The 23,266-nt window shown below is 44.5% G+C and overlaps 1 protein-coding gene across 5 annotated transcripts in view; it reads right to left on the reverse strand.

Annotated features, from left to right (window-relative positions):
- Positions 1-10,822: 10,822 nt before the first annotated feature.
- The window catches only part of LOC119654628 (protein lifeguard 1-like), a 32,996-nt gene continuing 20,552 nt past the window's right edge, over positions 10,823-23,266 (reverse strand). For 3 of the 5 annotated variants that reach the window (XM_038060137.1, XM_038060128.1, XM_038060119.1), the window contains 3 exons: positions 12,285-12,631; positions 11,969-12,217; positions 11,448-11,807 (listed from right to left, as the gene is read on the reverse strand). In XM_038060137.1, coding sequence (XP_037916065.1) covers positions 11,448-11,807; positions 11,969-12,217; positions 12,285-12,419 — 744 coding nt within the window. In that variant the 5' untranslated portion in view covers positions 12,420-12,631. Of the gene's footprint in view, positions 11,808-11,968; positions 12,218-12,284; positions 12,632-23,022; positions 23,261-23,266 lie in introns of all 5 variants that reach the window. The other 2 variants (XM_038060103.1, XM_038060111.1) reach the window with 2 other exon arrangements.

Here is a 23,266-nt window from a genome sequence, read left to right on the forward strand (position 1 = left end):
CAACCTGAAATTTTTAAAGAAAATTAAAGCACTGAAAGCAAGTCAATGTGATAGAACAAGGACTGATTGGTAGGGCCGATACTAAGCGTCTCTTCCACCTCGCATCCAACTTTCAAGCTATCTCGATATATAACTAAGGTCGTGTCGAAGCGTGGTTACGTATTACTATCGGAACCATAAACATATAGTTTGGATGGGGAGTCCATACTCAATCTGAAGTTTCAAACAAAATCCCGGTCTACAGTAAAACAGGCTTCCTTCCACAGCAACACACCGGCCTACGAACATGACTCCAGAACAGAATATCAGAAATCCATTAGTTAAAGATAAGGACTTGCAAGGGTCACTGTCTGCTCTTAAAGAAGTGGTCAACAAAATAAATAAATATACTTATACAATCTGATGTTTTAGGAGTAAACTCTCTGAATAGTAAAAATCCTACTGCTTAGTGTCCACACTAAGAAGGCTGTAAACTAGAGATTCAACTGCCAGCGCATTGTTTGAAATTGTATAGTCGAGAAAAATCATTGCGCATCTAAGACCGCATTGGTAATTGTGGGAAAAAAATCCGCGAAGGTCTCGTGTTATTGCCGTATATGTGATCCAGTGCATTGGTGCGCGTCCACGTGGTTACGAGCTCATGCCTGCAGCACATGGGTGACGGGTCAGTTAGCTACCTCATTCCGCTCCCCTTTGCACCTTCTGTATACAGATGAATGACTTAAAGAGTATCCGGAAATTGGAAAAGTAAGAGAGAGAGAGAGAGAGGTAAAGATAAAAACTGTAGTCTAAATTATTTTTGGTAAGGTTGACTGAAGAGTGGCACGAATACCCATGAAAGTGTTCAAAGTATGGTCACCGTGGAAATAGTTATGAGGAAGTGACGGAAAGTCTGGAAGCATAAGACCAGATGAGTAAGAGAAATTAAAGCCACCACAAACAGTGAAAGGGGAGAAGGGAAAACTGCAGATAGGATTTCCGATAATCTATCGAATAATTCCTGGTACCGGTAAGAGAGAGAAGAAAGAAGATATATACAGAAAATAACAAATGGCCATGCATAGGTCCAGCCAAGTTTCAGAAATGCAGATGATATGGTGCTGATAAGCAGGGAAGCGAGATTGAAGCTTGATTGTTAGATCCCTCCTTTCGATAGAAACAGTTGTAGAGAAAAAATGTGGGCTCGAGATGAAAATTATTGATGATATCCTCCATGCACCGTGAGAAACTGGGTGAGATTATATTAATCTCACCGTGTCGTCTCTCCAACTACTCCTTGATGGCAGGAATAAGCCTGTAACCCACCACTGTACTCCTGGGGTCCGTTATCAGTGTCATACCAGAGCCTCCTTTCAGTCAAATAACTATCAACGATAGCAGCGACATAGGCGGAAATACCAACCTCCGCTAGGGATTTGCATATTAGATTCCAATTGACCGAATTGAATGTATTTTTCACGTCCAGGGTTACTACCACGCAATATTTGCTGGTACTACACTTTTCGTTGATTGCATCTTCGGCCAAGCCAGTAAGGCTTAAGCAGAAATACCAACTTCTGCCGCTTCCATGCCGCTGGAAATATTCCCTCGAATATGGATGCTTCGAACAATTCAGCAAACATGTCCGGCCTAGATTTCACAGCAAACTTAAGGGCCTTATTCGGTACTCCGTCCAGGCCGGGCACTTTATTGTCTCCTATTCTACCGCAGATCTCCAGCAGCTCGTCTCTGGTGACTAGCGGAATCGCCCGCACTCTCTGGGAATATGGACTTTCTTCCCACACCTTCTGAATCGATCCGATCGATCAATGCTGCTGGTGCATGCCTTCGCGAAGTACCCAAACATGAAGCATTTAAAGCACCTCTTTAGTGAAGTTTGTTCTCTTAAACGGCAAACAACCCATCCAATCCAAACCCTTCCAGCAGCGAAAAACATCTCCGCTACCTCCGCCGGCACTCGTATTCTGACCGATTGGCTCCTCGGCAAGTTCTTTAAACTTGAATTGCTCCTTCAGAGCAGTAAAAACTTCTCCTTTCGATGTCACTTCATCGAGATCTTCACATTGTATATAGATCTCATGCTTTTGGGCACGTACTGCGGCATTCTCCCCAAGTGGGTTTTTGACTTGAGTGCGAAAGTCATCAGTTTTGCCTACCCTGGATCTTTTCAGCTCGAACATTAGATCCCCTTTCTGAGTTCTTCGGATTCTGTTTACATTTCCGCTCAGATCTTTTAGGTCGCGATCAGCTTTGACCTTTTTGAGTATCTCCGCGTAGGACAAATTGCCCTTACTGGAGATAACAATCGCATTTGGACGAGTTCGCACTTTTGCTTTTCGTTTCGCTTTTTGTTGATAACTTTAGTCCATCCATCCTTTTCGTTCGTCTTGTGTCTCGCAACGCTGGTCGAGTTTCCTACATTCGCTGTACGCTTTCCTCCTTCTGAGCTGTTGGTGCTGGTTTTCAAAAAGTCCTGCCCGCCTCTTTTTCTCTTAGGTGCCTGTTGATTATTGAGAGGATACTCTTCTTTTTCACGTACCCGTTTATTTCGCCGTGATTCGATGGTAGTACGGTTAGGTGTCACTTGGGTCGCTTGTGACCCTGGTGGCACAACGGGGTTCGGCGTATCCTTATTATTCTTTTCTTCCATCTACGATCCATTATAGAGGACTCTAATGGCCCTACCCATATTCTTTATGGATTGGTGCACGTTGTGCTTGTCCTTGATAAACTCGGACAGCTCAACTATTTTTGCCCCAAGCTGGGTGAATTGAATTCGTTCGGATCGGGACTCTGCTCCCTATAAGCCCCGGTAGGGTTACTCCTTTTATACGCTTCTTCACTTTTGGCGTTTATTGACCTTGCCTGTACTTTATCCTTCATCGTCTTTGGCATTGGTGGAGACCTCAAAGTTGACGAGCTTCTTTTGAATGGACAGCTTTCCTTGTTCCTGGAGCACCTCCTGCTGTCGCGCATTTTGGACATATGCGGTGGGTGTTGTTGTCCAAAAATCTGCCTTCAGTTCATCTTTGTTGGTTTGTTTGTAACTGGTATTCTCGGTAACGTCATACTTCGCTTGAACACCTCCTTCTCCGGAACCAAATCACTTGTAACATTATATGCCAAGGTGGCCAAGTTGGCCACCACCGAGACACTGCGGTCGAGGGATATCGACAACCGGGAGCCCGCTTACTCACTCCCAAACACCGCCGGTATTGGGGTTCCGAGCCCCTGCACCATAAGTTTCCTCCTTCTCTGGTTTTCCATGGTGATTTTGGCCCACGCACCAGAGAGAAGCAAACACTAGCCCATGCACAGTCAGAAAAGAAAAGTGCATGAACACATATTTACACATCAATAGGTATGCCCCAATCCGCCAGCTGGGGTCGCGCCTGATGGGAGATCTGGCCACCACTCATAGAGTCTGTCTGTCTGTTACACGCACTTTTCTCAGAAACAGCGATACCGATTGACACGAAACTTGGTGAGAAGATAGAACCTGAGAACGCCCAGACATGCAGTTATTATTATTATTCTGTTAAGGGAAAGTCGCACCGCGTCCTTGAGAACTATTGTCCCCCTTTTACTGGTTATAGTGTACCTGTTAATCATAGTATCTCAAGCAGGCCTGTAACCGTTAGGAACTTTAGTATGTTCCCTACTTCCAGAAGTTTCAGCTTTACATCTGGTATTAAGTGTTCTCCCAGATGTATCGACCTACTTTGCACACTGTCCCAGGACGTGCATAGAGGTTTCGTCCTCCTCCTCACAGAACCTGCAGGCAGTGTCCGTAGATATCCCTAGCTTCCCTAGATGATAGTCCAGCCGACAATGACCAGTAAGAATTCCCACTATGATTCGGAGGTTCTTTTTAGTGAGGTTTAAGCAATCCTTTGTGCGCATGGGTTCGTATCCCCCAATAAGCACCCTGGACTGCTCCATCCCTGGTAGGCCCGCCCAATATAGTTCCCTCAACCGTTTCTCTTTGTTTCTTAGATTCATAGCCATGAAACCGTTTCTGATTCCACAGAAGGGTTCTGGCCCGTGTAAAGGCATCCCTGCTCCCTTCTTGGCTAGTTCATCCGCTGCCTCATTGCCTTCCAACCCAGCATGGCCTGGAACCCAAAGTATCCAGACCTTATTAGACGAGCCGAGTATATTCAGTCTCTCAAGGCATTCCCATACCAGTTTAGAGTTCACCTGGTTGGACCTAAATGCCTTGATCGCTGCTTGGCTATCGGTGAAGACATGCAGTTAGTGATATCCTTCTACGTGGAGATACATGTAAAAGGGGGGTGTAACATTTTTTTTCACCAAATGTAGTCATGTTGGGTATCAAATGAAAGGTCTCAATTAGCACTTTATTTCCGAGTTATCACAATCTCGGCAGATGCCGGATTTTACCTAATACTAGCACTAAGTGCCAAGCATTTAGGCTCGGACGATCCTACCTACTTAAAAACTAAAGGGGCACTGGTGGTGGTGGCCGGTGGTAGGTCAGTGGGAGAATCCGTCGAGTACTCCCCGCAACATCGAGCACGTATGCAGAATGGTGTACTTCTGCATGGTTTGAACCAGACTGTGCGAAAGTCCCAGGACATCAAGGGAAGCCGTGAGGGATTTAGGTACAATACCTGTAGCTGACAATATTATGGGAACTACAACCACCCGCTCGAGACGCCAAATTTCTTTGATTTCACGAGCCAACGGCTCATAGTTCACCTTCTTCTCCACGTATTTCCGTTCAATGTTGCTATTATGGGGGATAGCAACATCAATAATATACGCGGAGCGACCCGTCTTGTCAACTAACAGTACGTCAGGCTTGTTGTGTGCGGTATGGCGATCAGTCAGAACTTGCCGGTCCCAATACATGCTGTAAGCAGAACTATCAAGTACTGCTTGCGGCTCATATCGGTAAACCGGACATGTTCCCGTGATCAGCCCATGCTTATATGCAAGGTTTTGATGGATAACCTTACATACAGCATTATGCCTGGTGATGTATTGCACCGGTGCCATAACAGTACAGCCAGAAATGAGATGGTCCAACGTCTCTAACGCCGAACCACACATTCTGCACTGGTCGTTCTCCACCCGTTCTTTCATGATGAGCTTTTTATAAGCTCGGGTGGCGACCACGCCATCCTGAATGGCACACATGAACCCCTCCGTCTCAGCAAAGAGCTCCCCAGCACACAGCCACCTGTTCGACAGATGCAAATCGACAAATGGCTGCCAAAGACAATTCACGTGTTTACCGTGCATTGCCTTCGACTTCCATTCCTCGATCCGCTCCTGGTCCGACTTCACCCCACTCAGAGGATTGAAAGATCGATCCTTCAAGTTAAGTGGAGTCAGTCCACAGTCTGCCTTACAGACAGCCGCATGCAAGGGACTCGCTTGCTCTTTACTGTAAAAATAAGCGCGCAGCGAGTCGACTTGGCGATGATGTTGTGCCGCCACGTCAACCACGCCCCTACCTCCGATGTCACGAGGCAGGTTCATCCGCTCCACGGCAGACTTTGGGTGATGCATTCGGAATTTGGACATAGTTGTCCGTATCCGCCGCTGGACGTTTTCCAGCTCGGTCTTCGTCCACGGCAATATTCCGAATGCATAAGCCAGTGAAGGGATAGCGAATACATTCAACGCGCTTATTTTATTCTTCCCCGAGAGATGCGATTTCAGCACCAGCTTCACACGTCGCAGGAATTCGGACAGCAGAGCTTCTTTCAGATCACCAACTCGAGCATGGGTTCCTTGCAGAATTCCTAGGTACTTGTAGAAGTCTGTCTCGGTCATAGCTTCGATGTGGAGGTAACCAATGCTATGTCCGGCATGCGGCTCGTGATGACCTTTGCGAATGGCTTGGATTCGACATTTGTCTAATCCAAACTCCATCCGAATATCACGGCTAAACATGTCTATTATTCGCAACAGACTTCTAAGATGGTTGCCAGTACCAGCATACAGCTTCATGTCATCTAGGTACATCAAGTGTGTCAGTTCGCACTTAGCACGTAGGCCATATTTTATTGCAAAACCATGCCCTCTAGCATCATTCAGTAGCCATGAAAGGGGGTTCAGTGCCATACAAAACCAAAGAGGACTCAATGAATCCCCCTGGAAGATGCCCCTCCGAATACGGATGGGCTCTGAGGTATTAGCACCCTCAGATGTACGGACTGATAAGGTGGTATGCCACCCTTTCATGACTGTCGCCAAAAACTTTATTAGTTTCGGATCAATGCGATACAGATGTAGGATGTCGATTAGCCAGGTATGCGGAACGCTATCAAAAGCCTTGGCATAATCGATATAGCAACTGAAGAGGTTTCTTTGGCCTCTAGTTGCTTGTCCTACAACTACCGAGTCGATAATGAGTTGCTCTTTGCAACCCCTTGACCCAACTCGGCAGCCCTTCTGCTCCTCGGACAGAATGTTGTTGGTCTCGAGGTGCGCATTGATCCTTCCACTAATAATGGACGTGATGAATTTGTAGAGGGTTGGTAAGCAAGTGATCGGTCTTGTGTCTGCAGGGTCCTGCACCGTGTCCTTCTTAGGGATAAGGTAGGTAATTCCCGCAGTGAGGAAAGGTGGAAATTCCTCCGGCCGACTCATGACCTCATTTATACTGCGTGCCAACCGACTGTGTACGCTGGTAAATTTCTTATACCAGAAATTCTGCACCCGATCCAGACCTGGGCCCCTCCAGTTTTTCGAGATGTTTATAGCTCGTCGAACTTCCTCTTCGGTAACATCCGCGAAATTCATGCCAGGTGTATTGGCATGGCGGGTGCCTTCGGCGGTGATCCACTCAGCATGCTCAGCATGCTGGGCAGGTAACCCCCAAAGTCCACCCCAATACTCTTTCGCTTCCGTCACCGAGAACTGTATTGTCTGGGCGCTCTGTTGGGATTCGTTGAGAGATCTGAAAAAGCTCCGCTGGTTCCTCGCGTATGTTGCATTCTGGACACGTCTGGAATAACTTTCGCCATACCGTCGTAACCGACTGCATATGGCAGAAAGTTTCTGTTTTAGTGTGTCCAGAATTTCAACTACGGGTGTCTCACAGGGGATGGCATAGTTCCGGTAAACCCTCTGCACTTTATTTCTCACCCGTCGGCTGGCATTGCCAGTGCTCATCTGAATCAGTCTAGCAATGTCCTGCCTTAGTGAGTCCCGCCGACGTTCCAGACGAATTTTCCATGGTGGATCTCTTTTGTCAGTCAAACCAATAACGCGAAAGCGAATCTTCTGACCGTGCAATCTGATAGCCGCAACCGCGCCACAATACACAAGTGATTGTAGTTGCAGCAGCGACATATCAGCACACAGTCGAGACGCAATCTCATCATTGATTTGAGATAGAATTCCCGGAGTTGCTGGAGATGCATAGAGCCTGGGAATACCTGGTCCATGCAAAGGATCCATATCCGAGAATTCTATACACGCTCTTTGGAATTCGTCCCGAACTTCAGCGGAAACCTCAGCTGGACGGTGGAGAAGAGTGCTTCGGCGAGTACTGAACCTGTTGCCTGCAATGCGGCGTGGTGTTGTTGATGCCACCGCCTCTGCCCCCATCGACTCTCGGTCACCAGTTTCCCCGATGACCTCAAGTCGAACACGTTCCCTGATGGTGGCCGGGATTGTGTCGCTGCGAGTAATAAAGCGGTACTGGTCTGCGACTCGCTGCACAGTCACGTGCGCGAATTGCGGGAAACGCTCGACGAATCTCTGGTGCAACAAGGGGCGGTAAGATGTTGTACCTGCCCCCGCCGTTATTTCGTAGTAGGAGTGGATGATGAAGAGGTTCATTTCTTCAGTCCATTTCATCCGCTTCCTACGCGAACCTGCTGAAGTGGTCGCCCCAGATTGTGGCGAAACAGCTGCAGCAGGCGGAGCTGTGCTCCTGGTCGTCGTGGCGCCTAGACGTCGAACCGCCCCACGACTAGCGGTTTCGATGCCGTGCTGTCCATTACGAGAGCCCGACGCAGTCACCAAGTCAGACGACTCCCGCCGGTTATCCGTACCGGACCTTAAATTTCTCCTTCTTCTCATTTTTTGGTGGTGCATTTTATCCCTAGCTGCCAGGTGTGTAGATAGCTTCCTTAGTGAGTAATCTGCAAGACTGCAAAGTTCCTGCACTTTCCTCACCTACCCCCTGAGACGCTGCGGTGGCGTACAGCCATTCAGACTGAAGCTATCTATCCCTCCTCCTTTCACAACCGGGCTTGGGACCGGCTTCGGCGGAGTTGTACTTTATTATTATTATTATTTATTAGTTTTGACATTTCTTAGAAACGCGGGGAGTGGGAGGGGATTTTTTTAACGGACCCATTCTCAGATACTACCCAATCGAAAAATTTGAAAAAAATCACGAAGCTGCCTCTGTATGATGTCTAGGCTTCAAAATACTCTCCATATCGATATCTGCTCAAAATAAGTTAATAATAGTATATTACTATATTTTTGAGGAAATTGAGTAAAACCCCCCTTAAGTTTATCCCAGAGTTATAAAAGTTTGTAGTAGTACAGAATATAATATGAAGCATATATCCCCAAGTTTGATGAAAATTATACTAACAAAAACCTGATTCGAAAAGTACTAACCGAAACATACATACAATACATGGATACACTTGGTAAAAAAAATTGCATCACTATTTTACGTGTATGGAGACCACCCCTTAAATTCAACCTGGAATAATGTTATTCACCGCACGGCATTCATAATTTCACTCTTTCTACCAAATTTCGTATCAATAGGTGCAACCGTTTCTGAAAAAGTGCGTGTAACTGACAGACGGACAGACCGTGAACCAATTTTAATAAGGTTTTGTTAAAACCCTTAAAAATGAAATATTTTTAATTAGCAGAAAAAATATTGTGCCAACGCTACTATTATAATAGTTTAAACTAAACCATTACAAATCCTCAGATATCACACAGTGCAGCAATTATAGAGGTATCTCGTTGCTGAGTACCATCTATAAGATATTCTCCGCTATCTTGCTAGGCCGGATAGTCCCATCCCCATCAAAGAGGCATCACTCCAGGCAAATCAGCAACAGATCACATATTCTCTCTGCGACAAGCGATGGGAAAACTGTTGGAATATGGACATAAGTTGCAACACTTTTTAATCGACTTTAAAGCCGCTTATGATAGCATAGCCAGGGTAAAACTGTACACGGCCATGAGAGAATTCGGTATCCCGACGAAATTGATAACACTGACGAGGCTAACCCTGACCAACGCGCGAGGCCAGAAAAAAGCAGCAGGATCGCTCTCAAGACCATTCAACATCAACAACGGTCTACGACAAGGGGATACCCTATCATGTGTCCTCTTTACCCTGGTCTTCGAGAAAGTATTCCGTGATGCTGAGGTAAATGCAAGAAATACGATCCTCTTTAAGTCCATTCAACTACTGGTATATGCTGACGATATCGATATCATGGGAAGAACCACCCGAGACGTACAAACTGCCTTCATCCAGATCGAGCAGGCGGCGATTGGCGCGAGATCTTCGGCTGCACATCAATGAAGGCAATACAAAGTATATGGTGGCAACGTCAGCACCAAAAACCAACCAACCAACCACAAACCGCACTGATCAAACGGGAAGAATAAAGATAGGAGGCTACAGTTTTGAGATCGTTAATAATTTCTTCTATCTAGGGTCAAAAATCACAACCGATAACAGCTACAACGATGAAAGCCGCGCTCGGTTGTTGGCAGCTTACAAAAACTGTTCCACTCGAAACGTCTCACCATAGGGTCAAAGCTCTTACTGCACAAGACAATGATCTTGCCAGTCCTCGTGCATTCCTCAGAAACCTGGGTTCATAGCAAGAAGAATTGCGAACTCTTGGCCGCGTTCGAGAGAAGAAACCTCCGAAGAATTTTTGGCCCCCTACATGAGGATGGACGATTCCGTAGCCTACATAACGACGAAATCTATGAGTGATACCATGACCGTCCGGTTGTGGATAAAATCCGGCTCAATAGGTTACAGTGGGCGGGTCACTTAATCCATATGGATGAGGATGATCCAGCCCGGAAAGTCTATAAGGGCAATATCTAGAAAAAGAAGACGAGGCAGACCCTGCCTGAGATGGAGCGATCGCGTAGGTCAGGACGCCAGAGAGCTTTTAGGGATATCGAATTGGTGGACCTTGGCGCAAAACCGGGATGTCTCGAGTTCCTTATTAAGGCAGGCTTAGACCGGATACCGTCTGTTGCGCCGTTGATGATGATGAATCGCCAGAAGGTCGCAATTCGGCATTGGGTTCGGGGACCCTGTGTAGTGACGAACACCAACAACTGTCTGAAGGTCTGCAAATATCCTGCTTAAGAAAAGTTTCTGCGCTGGTAATGGACGCAGCATCCAATATATGGTTCAGAGAGGCTACGCTCGGTAGTGATGTTGCGATATTTTTGAAGAACTGCGCGAATAAGTTGGTCGGCAAAGTATTAAAAAACGATGGAAAGAATGTGAGCCATGCAGGCTGAGCTTCTTCTTGATCACCTAAGGGAGTTTGTGGGATCAACAAGGGATCTTTTGTGCAGATCAACTAGCAATCCGTAGTGGTGGTAATATTCGCTATAAAGCAGCCCCAAAAAACGTTGATGGAAGACCTAGACTCATACCTACTTGCCTATATCCTTAAGGGTGAATCGACGATCATATTAATGTTAAGACAACAGCCACTCTATCAGACCCACTAGCGACATTGGTGTTCTGCCTGCCAACCATTTTAGAGCTGAGCTTAGCACGGTGTCCTGTGAAAGATCAACAAACATTCGGGATACATATTTAATAGTTTTCAATATTTATTTTTTCCTTAAATCATTTTTACATTTGTTTTCGACTATCCTTCACAATCACGCTCCTGAATAGCCGCCACATTAAAATGAATTTGGTTTTCGTTTAAATTTTTGGTATCTTATCATCAATATTAACGTTAGAAAGTTCCATGAAATTTTTTGTTGCTTTTTCGATAGTATATTGGGATTTAGCGAATATATTTTATATTAATGCGCAACTGTACATTGTAAACATTGTATATATTGATTGAAAAAATATTGTAATATTCTCAAAGTGTTCGTTTTCCTTATACATGTAAATCAGCATTCACCTCCTCATATTTCAGTTACCGTATAAAACTAAAAAATATATTTTTTGTTTAATAATTACATATAAATATGAAATCTACCCGCTAACATCATAAGCAGCGTAAGGAAAGATAAGGACAATAGTTAATACTTATCAGATAACAAAACGAAAAATCATAGGTAATAATTCCAAAACAAAATAAACAAAACATCCTTAGCTTGAGGAATAATAATAGTAGAAAGAACGTTTCACAGGGTCTATTATTATCCTTGCCGCAATCACTTATGGTAGTAGTCAGAATATTACCACCATGTGAAGCTATTCAGTTACGTGAAGCGCCAAGAATGGATAGGATGTATATGAAGATGTTAATGACGTCCAAATATAAGTTGAGCGCGGCAAAAATATATTCCTCGGGACTTATCGAGTATTTGTGTTTGCCACCGATTATCAATTGCGTGTCGTAGATCAGATAGAACGAGAAGAGCAGTGCCCCTAGCGATGAGTAAACTAACGTCATTGTTTTTCCAGGAAGGAAAATTGCAACAATTCCGAAAATCATGAAAACGATCAATGCAACGAACAATACACCGCCCATTACTGTGAAATCCCATTTAGTTTGGAATGCGAACAGAGTCAGCCCCAAACAAACAGCCGCTGTTATCCCTATTGCGATTGAAACCTGAAATAGTTCATACAAAATATGTTTGGATCAAAATCGTTATTCTCTTGAAAAAGAGTCTGCTGTTTTAGAGGATTATTGTCAATCACAAGTTCATCAAAATGGCCAAGGATTCATTCATTCATTTCACATAATCAGAATACGAGAATAAAACTGCTTACCTCCTGAGCTCTATAGGTGGCGGCTGTAACTCCTAGCAAAAAGGACTCCGCCATCGTAAACAAAATAAGGAATATGATATTCGTGGGAGATTTCCTACGAACTTCTCCACAGCATGCCATCGCTATCAAAGTTACAATCATTACGGCCAACGCTACCCAAACCAGATAACTGTGCTGTCGAACCCATAATTGTGTAGGCATATGATACGAGAAAAGACATACTACGCCGAAGGTTATGAGCAATTGTATCTAAAAAAAGGAAAATTTATTTTAAACAAAAACGGATCTCCGATGGCATAATGGTCCTCATACTCACCATCAAGATTGAATACACTTTCCTGATGAAAGCCTTTCTTATACTTTCTTCAGAAAATCCGAAACCTTTGACATCTCCATCGTCCATCCCTTGTTCAGGATCATTGTAGGTTCCGCCATAACCCTGTTGAGGCATTGGTGCGAAGCCTGGCTGCGGGGGATACCCGCCCTGTGGTGGATAACCGCCTTGTGGGTAACCGCCCTGTGGGGGATATCCACCTTGTGGGTATCCTCCTTGTGGATAACCTCCTTGGGGATAACCTCCTGGTGGTGGATAACCGCCCTGTGGTGGATAGCCTTGATTTGGGAGATAACCGGGCTGTCCACCGTAGTATTGTTGATTTGGATCTGTACAAAATTTAGAATTTAAAATTTTTGCTCTATAACATTACACCATCACAAAAACAACACCAACAACCATGAAACGTAGTACAACTTTTATTTGTATTAGTGAATGGATTTTTACTACGTGAACTTTCAGTTTAACTATCCACCGTGGTATAGAATTATTAGCTAAATTAAAAGCATGCACTCATCACTAATTTGAGTTAAATTTTAAAGCAGTAATTGTGTGATAAAAGTACAAACTGATAAGCTTTAAACTCCTCCGTCAGTTGACAATTCCATCAAACTCAGTTGTTACAGAAGCTGATCTCCGATGACAAGCCTATGACATTAAGCCTAGCCTACTTTCTTATTCTAGCAAAAAGTCATAATGAAAAAGGCAGCGTAAATGGATGTTTTAACGCAACAGACAATAAGGAATTGCAAGCACATTTGTAAGGATATTCACCTTTGAACATTTCAAAAAAAAAATATAGATGCATTGGCGATATGCACCAATGCTGCTTCAGCCAAGTTTGCCTCCTTTTAAACTCAACTCGAGATCCCGAATTGGGAACATTTAGTTAAGTTATTAGAGCTGAGTTTCCGATCTAGGTCCACCTTGGCAACGAACTCCAAAAATCCCGGTTTTGCACCGAGTTCCATCAATTCGATATCTCTAAAAGCTATCTGGCATCCTGGCCTACGTCATCCCTTCATTTGAAGTGGGGTCTGTCACGACTTCTTCAATCACAACCAAAAACCTGTTGTTGTTTTTTTTTATGGTGATAAGGTTGCTATTCTGCCCATGACGGAGTATAGCCCGACAACCACAACTACACGTCATCATACCTGGTCAACTGAAATGCTCTTTAACTCCTTCCGAGACTTCCCGAGATGCCCACACTCCTCCTCTACTGTTCTGGGGCAATCCACTCGGCCTTCTTGAGAAAGTGGGTTTCACTGTATATCGTAGACAGCGATGGAATTGAACTCCTCCACACCCTCCGGACAAGGCAAGATAAAGAACGTTACTGATAACTAGAAGATATAATAACGATGACAAGATACATTAGGCCTTGTACAATGCATGTCATCTCTGCGCTAGCGGAAAAAACTCCTCTCCTTACAGGAGGCCTTTACTAGCAATCAAAAAGATTTCAATGCCAAAATGTTCAACCCCTCCTTTTATGCCCTCATCAGAGACATGTTTAAAGTTAGTACCTCCCGTGTAGGCATAAACCCACGGTCCTCTTCGGAGACGGTTTGATTTGGAGACCACAATCAGAGCCCCGGCCTGACTGGCACAGCGGTGCTGGCTTACACTGAATGCGGACTCAGCATTCATACCAGTGGATGTAAGACCTATCTAAGACCTCTGTTGTAACTAAGGGGTACGGCACCCGAGTTGTGCAGCGCAACTCCACGCTTGAGCACAAAGCTCTGCCCGCGATGTAGGCATAATCAGAACCACCATGAAACCGCACTGCGAAAAATCCGGGCCAAGAGCACATCCTTAAAGAATTCTCCCAGAGCACATGCTCTCAGAGGACCATCCCAACCCCCATGGTCCCTGATAGCCTCCGATGAGGTTTCGTGGCAAGAGCCACTTCAGATGAGTCCCTTGCACACTCGGGTCTGACCGCCCTCCTCGAGTACGTGGAGACGGCACTCCCGAACGGGTTCGCTGGAATTAACTCGAAGCGGAGAACCGGAACGAAATCTTTCCACTGTCACAAGGCAACAATAATACAGTCGCTATCCACCACGATCAATATGGCCATTCGCCCATCATACTGCAAGCGAAGCCACGTCGAGGAACTACCTCCTTCGTTGGAAGGCAGCCCGCGCGAATTTACTAGCGCATTGCAGTGTATCACTGCTAGCAAGACACTGACTAAAATCATAGATACCGTTCACCACGTGAACGCCGATGTCGCCTAGATTCCGGATGTCACAGTACGCTGGACAGACACAGAGGACATAGAACCACTCCTCTGAGTCTACCCCACACAGATCACAACCCTAACTGGAGACAAGGTTCCGCGAGAAGAGAAACTCATTCAAACTATCGTGCCCCGTCAGTAGGAAGCCCATGTCAGGCCCGAAATCCACGATGAAACTTTCTTTGACAGACACACTCTTAACGTACCCATATGTGACCCGACCTTTCCCACATTCGTTCCATCTGAGCGGCCATTTAGATGTTACACTCTCATCTAACAATCTTTGGACCTTAAGCGGTCCTAGATCCTCCACCTGATCCACACTTACTAAATCCGTTGGCAGCAGAGGTACGTCCCTCCTAATCCTGTAGGCCGTGGCACACCGGACTACCTACCAAATCAAGAGAAGGAACACTCAACAAAACCTGAATGGCGTCGGTCGAGACCGTACGACATAGAGGAAAACAAGCTAACAACAAGTAGCTTTGTAGCTGTGGCGCGGCAGGATTCGCAGCATTCGAAATTTATTTCGAATGCTGCGAATGCGAACAAATAGATGGCGCGGAACTTTCCACTTTGTAGAGCTCGCCACGAGAGTGGAGGACTAGCGAGGAAAGTGTGCCATGAATTAGGGGGCAGAAAGAAACACATGAAGGGAGATCGTTCTCTTCTGCCTCTAACGTTTGAATAGTCGGTTATCACGCGGTGCAGTTTTTAATTAATTTAAACTCATTCATTAAAATTAATAAAGTTTTAGTTTGTGCATAGACTGTATAGACATGTTTAAATAATTCTGATCAAGTATTTATGGTTGTTTTCGTATCCATTATTTTGGGTAATTTCAAAGCCAGCAATCTGCGCTCAATACAAAGTTAGCTAAATACCGATAAAGGGGATAAATTGCTCCCAAAATATATATTTAATTTGAAAACTAAAAATTGTAGTTTCGAGGAAGCTACCCTTGTCTATCAATTTTAAGCTAAAATCGCTTCCTGCCCTGGTCCGCCATTGCAAAGTCATACAACATAGCGGACCCGTATGTAGAACATGCAAGGAAAAGTCCCACATATATGAGTCTAGCAGCTCTCTTGCTTAGACCCCACTTACACCACATCACACGCCTCAACATACAACATACACACTCACCCACCAACAACTCGTCCATCTTCGGTATCTGTAGGCACCCGCGCTCCACAATCACACACACACGCTCGTTGACGTCTTGGACGAATGCTTTCCTACCATAGAAGTAGCTTTTCCACAGAGCTAATTCCTGGCAGCCACACTCACAAAGTTTCGACAACACTGCCGACCAACTTAGGTAATCAAATGCGCCTTTGAAATCTACAAAGATTCCAAGGACGCACTTGCTACGACAAGAGACAACAAAGTTCTTCACACCTATAAAGGCGTCGTTGGTAGGCCTGCCAGTATGGAAACTATACTGCCTGTCAGACATCAGATGGGATGTTTCTACCCCCAGTCGCTGGACCATAATCCTCTCTAGGACCTTGTCAAGGACCGGGAGAAGAGATATGGCCTGTAGGACCGAGGATTACTCTTATCCTTCTCTTCACGAGCACAACCACCCTGGCAGTCTTCCAGAATGCAGGGAAGTAACCCTCCCGCAAGCAACATTCAAACATTGCTTTGCACATCTCGCCAGTTATCTCATCCCAGCCAGGTGACTTCCAAAACCTAAGCCTCGCCATGCTCTCCTTGATCCCACAACACCTCCTTCAGCGCCACCGTCAGGAAACACCGAAGGCTCAGATCTCGGAAATAGTTCACACACCAATGAACAAACACAAAGTCAGCATAGATTCACCGTTCACCTTGCTCCGGGCTACGACGTTACTATGTGCCCCTCTACATATCCGATAGACCCTACCCTAGGGTCATTACTACGCTCACCGACGAGTCGCCTCCAGTTTCTTCTTCAGACTGCCTCAACAGATCTTTATAAGACGAAACACATCGCCTATAGGCGAGCCTAGACGGAGCGCCCTTTGGAATCTTTTCCTCAGGCGGCGGACTTCCCTCTACGCCCTCACCAGGAACAGTTACAGCACCTCCAACACACTAACCGCTGTACTCAACAAATTTTACTCTATCCTAAAAAACTCACATGGAGATGTAACCCACGTCTCGTTCAAGCACGTCTCCATATTACACTCCTATGAGGATAACGACTCCGACTCTTCCTCCAGAGCGAATCATGCCACATGTGCTGAAATCGAAGCTTAAAAATGACCATTGGCTTTACGACGCTGGCTACTGATGCCTTGATCGACGCCGTAAACGCCCGATACGCCCGCGGTTTTCTCAAAGGTACAACAACTCTACTCTATGCTCAGGGTAACCAAAACCTCTGTTATCTCGACTTAAGAAAACCATCCCAAACTCCTGTCGACCCACCCCTCATTAACAAAACCCCAGTTAATTAACTGGCTGCTCGAGCCGGCGATGAAATGACGAAAGCTCGTCTGAAATAAGTACTCACTCTCTGGGTTCCTGGGCATAGCGGAAATTCTTACAACGAAATGGCGGATGATGCTGCCAAGCGGGCAAGATCGATCGGCATCCTGACTCGCCCCCCCCCCCCTCCTCCCTCCTTATGCCGACGTCTGGCAATTAACACGTAACACCATTCATTCTGAATGGAACGAGGCTTTCAAACTCACTTCCTTAGGCAAAGATAAGTTTTTCTCTCGTGCCTTCCTTAACATTCCCATCAAGCCCTGAGTGACGTCAAGACTCTAAACAGAATAGTCGTAGCCCGTCTGGCCAAGATTGACGTGGCTTCCTTGCCAGTCTGTGATAGCTGCGGCGTGAACGAAACGAATGATTAGATTAATTTTCAATGCGAAAAGTTCTCTCGGCATAGGACCAACCTCGGTTGGATTAAGCTTTACCACTCGCTGCTTGATCTCCTCATAGCGAATGATAGATTGCTCTGGATAGACCTAGACAGTTTTATAAAAGAGGCTGGAATCAGACTCTAGCTTCGCCCTTCCTTCTCCTGCTCATGTTTTCCCTTCGCTCTTCATCTTTTCTGTTTAAACTAACTTTTGCATGCTATCTCATTTTTGTTACTAATATAACCACCAGAGTCGCACACCCCATGCCTTTATTGTATCTTGGAAGCGCCAGGAGAAAGTTCAACAGTGAGAGCCTTCACAGACTATTCATTTTCTAGCAAATATACAACTATTGAAACGAAAGAGAATGATCCTTAGAGGTTCTACTATCATCAAACACCGCCGAAATTTCTGATAGTGGCAAAAACATCTTTCGGGGAGATTAGTTTCCCGATCTCAAATGGATGTTTTAGCATGAGTAGTGTAAAGTTCATCTCCCTGATTCCATAACAACTGCAAAAGGTCACTAGATCTCATTCTGATGGTTTATAGGGTGTTCCATTTTGGAGGTCAGGGTCTACACTAAGCGTCACAAAACTTACGAGTTATCTGAGCAATCTTTCAACCAAAAATAGTCGCCACGGAGATCCGACCTTTCGTGCAAAACGACGCTAAGAGCTCTGCATCAAACCGAGGAAAACTGAAAAGAGGGACGGGCTACGGTTTCGTACCAGAGCGGAGACAACTCATCAGGCGCTGCCTCACCTTTGACCTGGGAGCAGCGTCATCGAAGCGGCTCGCAGGTGTTGTACGCTTCCTTTTAAAATTCGTAAAACACAACAAGAATACAAATTATACTCTGCGTAAATCCGCCCATAGTTCGGACCAAAGCTTGTGCGGAGCCAGACAATTTCTTTTTAAGGATTGAGCAGTTCTAAGTCCCTATGCATCCCCACCAACAGACATTAGAGTTTCTGAGAGAACTCTCTCTCTCTAATGTTACGCGAAGAAGGATATTGCAAGATTTATGCATGCTGGATACCACAGGGCCTCATTGTTGCCAAAAAAAGAACAGCGTCTCGAAACAGCATACCAGTTTCTCCCGGGCTCCAACCATTCCGAAACGCATTGTTACGTGCAACGACACTACTACTACGAACAAAAACGAGAAAAACAGCCGAAAAAAATTCGTCTTGAGAAATTAGCGACGAAGCTCATGTGTTGAGTTTTTTTTTTTGAGGTTGCCATGACATTATTCATGGTGAGTGCCTGCCACGAAAACGTATAGAAAACCACTGAAAATCGCTGTCGGACTATTATTTGTTCCCTACACTGAAAGATAAGCTTAGTGGAATGCGGTTTCAAAACGATGACGAACTCCAAAATGGTGTTATGCAATGGATGAAGAACTTGGGCGTAAAGGGACGGCATCTCTAAGCATGTACGAAGAATGTATTTCTGTAAATGGTCACTATGTCAAAAAATAGCATATTTTTTAGCCCATCTATAGTAATAAATTCGTGCACTTTAATACATTGTTGTATTTTTCGGAATTTCTTTCCAATGACTTACGAAACACTTCTCGTATATTCTTATAAAGCACAGCCATTTTCTCACCGTCACTGACAACAAAGCCATTTCCTATCGCACCACAACATCAGCCGTTGATTGCTGTCCTGCGGATCAAGTCTCCACCTGTTCAAGTCGGAAGAAGCAACAATATCTGACCATCTGACTGGCAAGAAAGCACGACAGTTCCAACATGGAGAAAGATAGTCCAACTGAATGTTCAAATTGCCACTTGATCCCGTTACTACGCCATACCATGAAGATTTTGGAATGCATTCTTCACAACCGCATTCACTACATCGTTTAAATTACGGTGAACAAAGCCGAACTTATCAAGAACTGCAGAACTGATGAAATACACGCTGCGCGGTTACCTATAGAGAAACACCGAGGGAAGCATAGCCCGGACTATATTGCGTTCCTGGATCCAGAAAAAGCGGTAAATGTGCTACACAAAAATCTATCTGGTCTGAATTGTGACAAATCGGAGTATTAGAGGAACTTCTTCAACAGAAATAAAGGCCCCAATGGAAGAGGGACTATCACTGACACTGTTAGCGACCAGCCCAGTCCCGATTAAAATAATCGGACCAATGCCATCAGCCAACGATGAACTGCATTTCAAACTGCTTCATGCATAAATTCAACTTGGATTAACTGGCGTTCCTCACCTGATGTTCTCCCTCAAATCCAAAATCTACCGCAGTTTTGCACACCGTCATGGTTCTGAATGCTTATCGACTATCCAAGACAATGAACGGCGCCTCGTTGTAATGGAGACGAAGCTTCTTCAATAGTATGGTCATGTAATCGGACTGAAGAGAACGCACTAGCTAAGATTGTGTTGAAAACGAAGTCAATGGGAAACGAGAAAAAGACCGATCGAAACAATCATGCTTTGATATATGCGAGATGGTGAAACGGTGGCACTCGTTTCTCTCGTGTGTCAATTGTCCTTGCGGATTGCTTTGCTTCGTTTCGTCCTAGGATATCCACGGACAGATTGCGGCAAATTCCGGTTGAATCACATGTTTGCCAGGCGGGATGAGGAGACCAGTGCACTTTTCTCTGACTGGCTCGAGGATTGCTCCTACAAAAATCTGAAAGATCAGACCATAAAACGGCCAAATCTAATCACTTGTTGACATTGCTAATGCTTGGTGTCTATAACTGAAGTCAATTGCTGCGCAAAATGAACAGCTCGGTGGTGAGTGATAAGACGACATTGAGGTGCTGAGGAGTCTTTGTTACTGCAGAGATTTCTGGGGAGCACACACTCCATTCTGGCATATGCGGATTCGGAGTACGGGTTGGCGAAGCGTCTCGCAAGACATCAAACTAGGTGACCTAGATAGAACAGACGGTAGCAGCGTTAACAGCTACCATTTCTAAATTGGCAGACAGCTGATGCTCTGCATTCTGAATCTATAAGGTCTACAAATAAGTTCTGTCGGTTTTCACAATAGATGGTGTAGTTTGTTTTTTATTCCATTGATCCACATTTCCAAACATTCATCGGAAAGCTACTGTCAATAGGCACAAACGTCAGTTTAAATTATTTAATTGAAGTGTAAACAACAATACTTTTTTCACCAACGAAAATGGCCAATTTTGTACCAAATAATGTGTTTTTGCCGGGAGTTCTACTTCATTATTTCAATATGAAGAAAAGAGCAACCGAAAGTCATCGCATTTTGGTGGAAGTTTATGGTGACCATGCTCTATCTGAACGAACGAGTCAGAGGTGGTTTGGATGGTTTAAAAGTGGAAATTTTGACTTGGAAGACGAAGAGCGCGCCGGACGGAAAACAATTTTTGAAGATGAAGAATTAGAGGCATTGCTCGACCAAGATCCATCGCAAACGGAAGAAAAACTTGGAAAAACACTTGGAGTCACTCAGCAAGCCATTTCCAACCGTTTAAAAGCAACGGGAATGATCCGAAAGGTCGGAAATTGGGTTCCGTATGAACTGAAGCCAAGAGACGTCGGACGCCGTTTTTTCACGTGCGAACAACTGCTCCAACGACAAGAAAGGAAGGGTTTTCTGCCTCGAATAGTTACTGGCGATGAAAAGTGGATCCATTACGATAATCCCAAGCGTCGGGCAACGTGGGGATACCCCGGCCATGCCTCATCATCGACGGCCAAAGCGAATATTCATGGTGAGAAGATCATGCTGTGTATATGGTGGGACCAGCTGGGTGTGGTATACTATGAGCTGCTAAAACCGAACGAAACAGTCACAGGCAAACTCTACCGACGTCAAATGATGCGTTTGAGCCGCGAACTCAAGAAAAAACGTCCGCAATACCAGCAAAGGCATGATAAAGTTATTTTGCAACATGACAAGCTCGTCCACATGTTGCACAGCCCGTTAAAACATATCTAGAAACGTTGAAATGGGAAGTCCTACCCCACCCGCTCCTTCTGATTACCATTTGTTCCGGTCAATGCAGCATGACTTGGCTGACCAGCACTTCTCCAATTACGACGAACTCAAAAAATGGCTCGATGAGTGGATAGCGGCCAAGCAGGCCAATTTTTGGCGCGATGGTATCTATGAATTGTCTGAAAGATGGAAGAAAGTTGTGGCTAGCGATGGGCAATACTTTGAACAATGAATGTATAACCAATTTTTCACAATAAAGCTTCAAATTTAAAGAAAAAACCGACAGAACTTATTTGTAGGCCTTATAGAACTAGATTATGATCTTGATTCGCCTCCGGAAAAAAACGATCGAGTAGTAACTATCATTTCTAAATTGGCAGAGGCGATCAAGTAGTAGGTCATCAGGAGTATACTGGCTCCATCGTAGATTCGCCGCCGAATGATCGCCTCATGCAACACGGTCTCAGATCGAATCTAAACAAAACTGAATTTTTGACGACCGATCCCCATGAAACAAGCACAATCACTGTCAGCGGCAGTGATCTGCCCAAAACTGAGCGATTTAAATACCTCGGGTCAACGCTATCAGCCAATGGAGAACTGCGTTATGAAATTGCTTCACGTATTAACACAACCTGGATGAAGTGGCGTTCCACAACTAGTGTTCTTTGTGATCGACGTATCAACAAACGTTTCAAATCTAAAATTTACCGCAATGTTGTCCGCCCAGTCGCTCTCTATGGTTCTGAGTATTGGCCAACTATAAAAGACAATGAACGGCGTCTTGCGGTAATGGAGACGAAGATGTTGCGTTTGACTAGCGGTGTGGCACGTTTTGATCACATCCGAAATGAGGATATCCGCGATCGTTATGGGATTGCATCGATCGTAGAAGAATTGCGAGAAAGGCGTCTTCGATGGTATGGTCACGTAATTCGCCCTAATGAGAATTCACTTGTCAAGATTGGACGGACGATTATTGAAAAATTAGGTCGCTAAAAGCAGTTGGCTTTTTAAATCGGAACCGTACTATGCGGATATGTTTTCCTGGTACGTTTATATGAAGCCTAATTTGAGTTTGCGTTTACGTTGCTAAAAACGGCTGGCCGTTGTAAATGAAGTCGTAATAAACGAATTCTACTGTATATAAAAAATCAATTTTAATAAAATTCTGGGTTGCCCAAAAAGCATTATATTTTTGCTTAGACTATTTTCAATTTTTATTAAGTTTCTAACTTCTAATAATCATATGCAGACAAAACAAATTGAGCGTTATCTTGTTCTTAACAACACCATTGTGTATTGTATTGCAAAAAATCGCTTCTCAGTATCATGAGCGGTTTCGAAAGAAAATCTTTGTGGTGTGTTACGTGAAAAAAGCATTCAATGACAACCAAACCAAGCATCTAACCATTTTATCGAGAACAAACGAATCCAAACTGAACCCTATATAATGAATCTTAATCATCGACGTTAAGTTTAGTACAAAACCATACGAAAATCTTAAAATAGAATACAAAACAGGCGAGAACAAATCCAAAGGAAACTTCTACCAGAAAATACCATAAGGCATGCTTATAAAATAAATGAGAACCAAATTCAAATCGTGCTAACCAAAAGTGTGACTACGTAAGAAAATATAGTGAAACCTTGATAATATACGGGCACACCTTGCCAAGCCATTCCTTATTCTTCCTTCTTTCTCAATCTGTTTTCTAAACAATCTCGACGATACTTTAGAAAATCTCTACTATATTCTGTTGTGTTTAGTATTATACAGGTGAAACCCGAGTTCACACAACTACTGATACGTGATTGTTATCTCTTTAGATATTGCTTTAATTTTTCAAATAAATTTTTCAGCTTTCGAAAAGTCGAAAAGTTAAACTGTAA

The sequence above is a fragment of the Hermetia illucens genome, chromosome 1, assembly GCF_905115235.1.
Source record: "Hermetia illucens chromosome 1, iHerIll2.2.curated.20191125, whole genome shotgun sequence".
Lineage (NCBI taxonomy): Eukaryota > Metazoa > Arthropoda > Insecta > Diptera > Stratiomyidae > Hermetia > Hermetia illucens.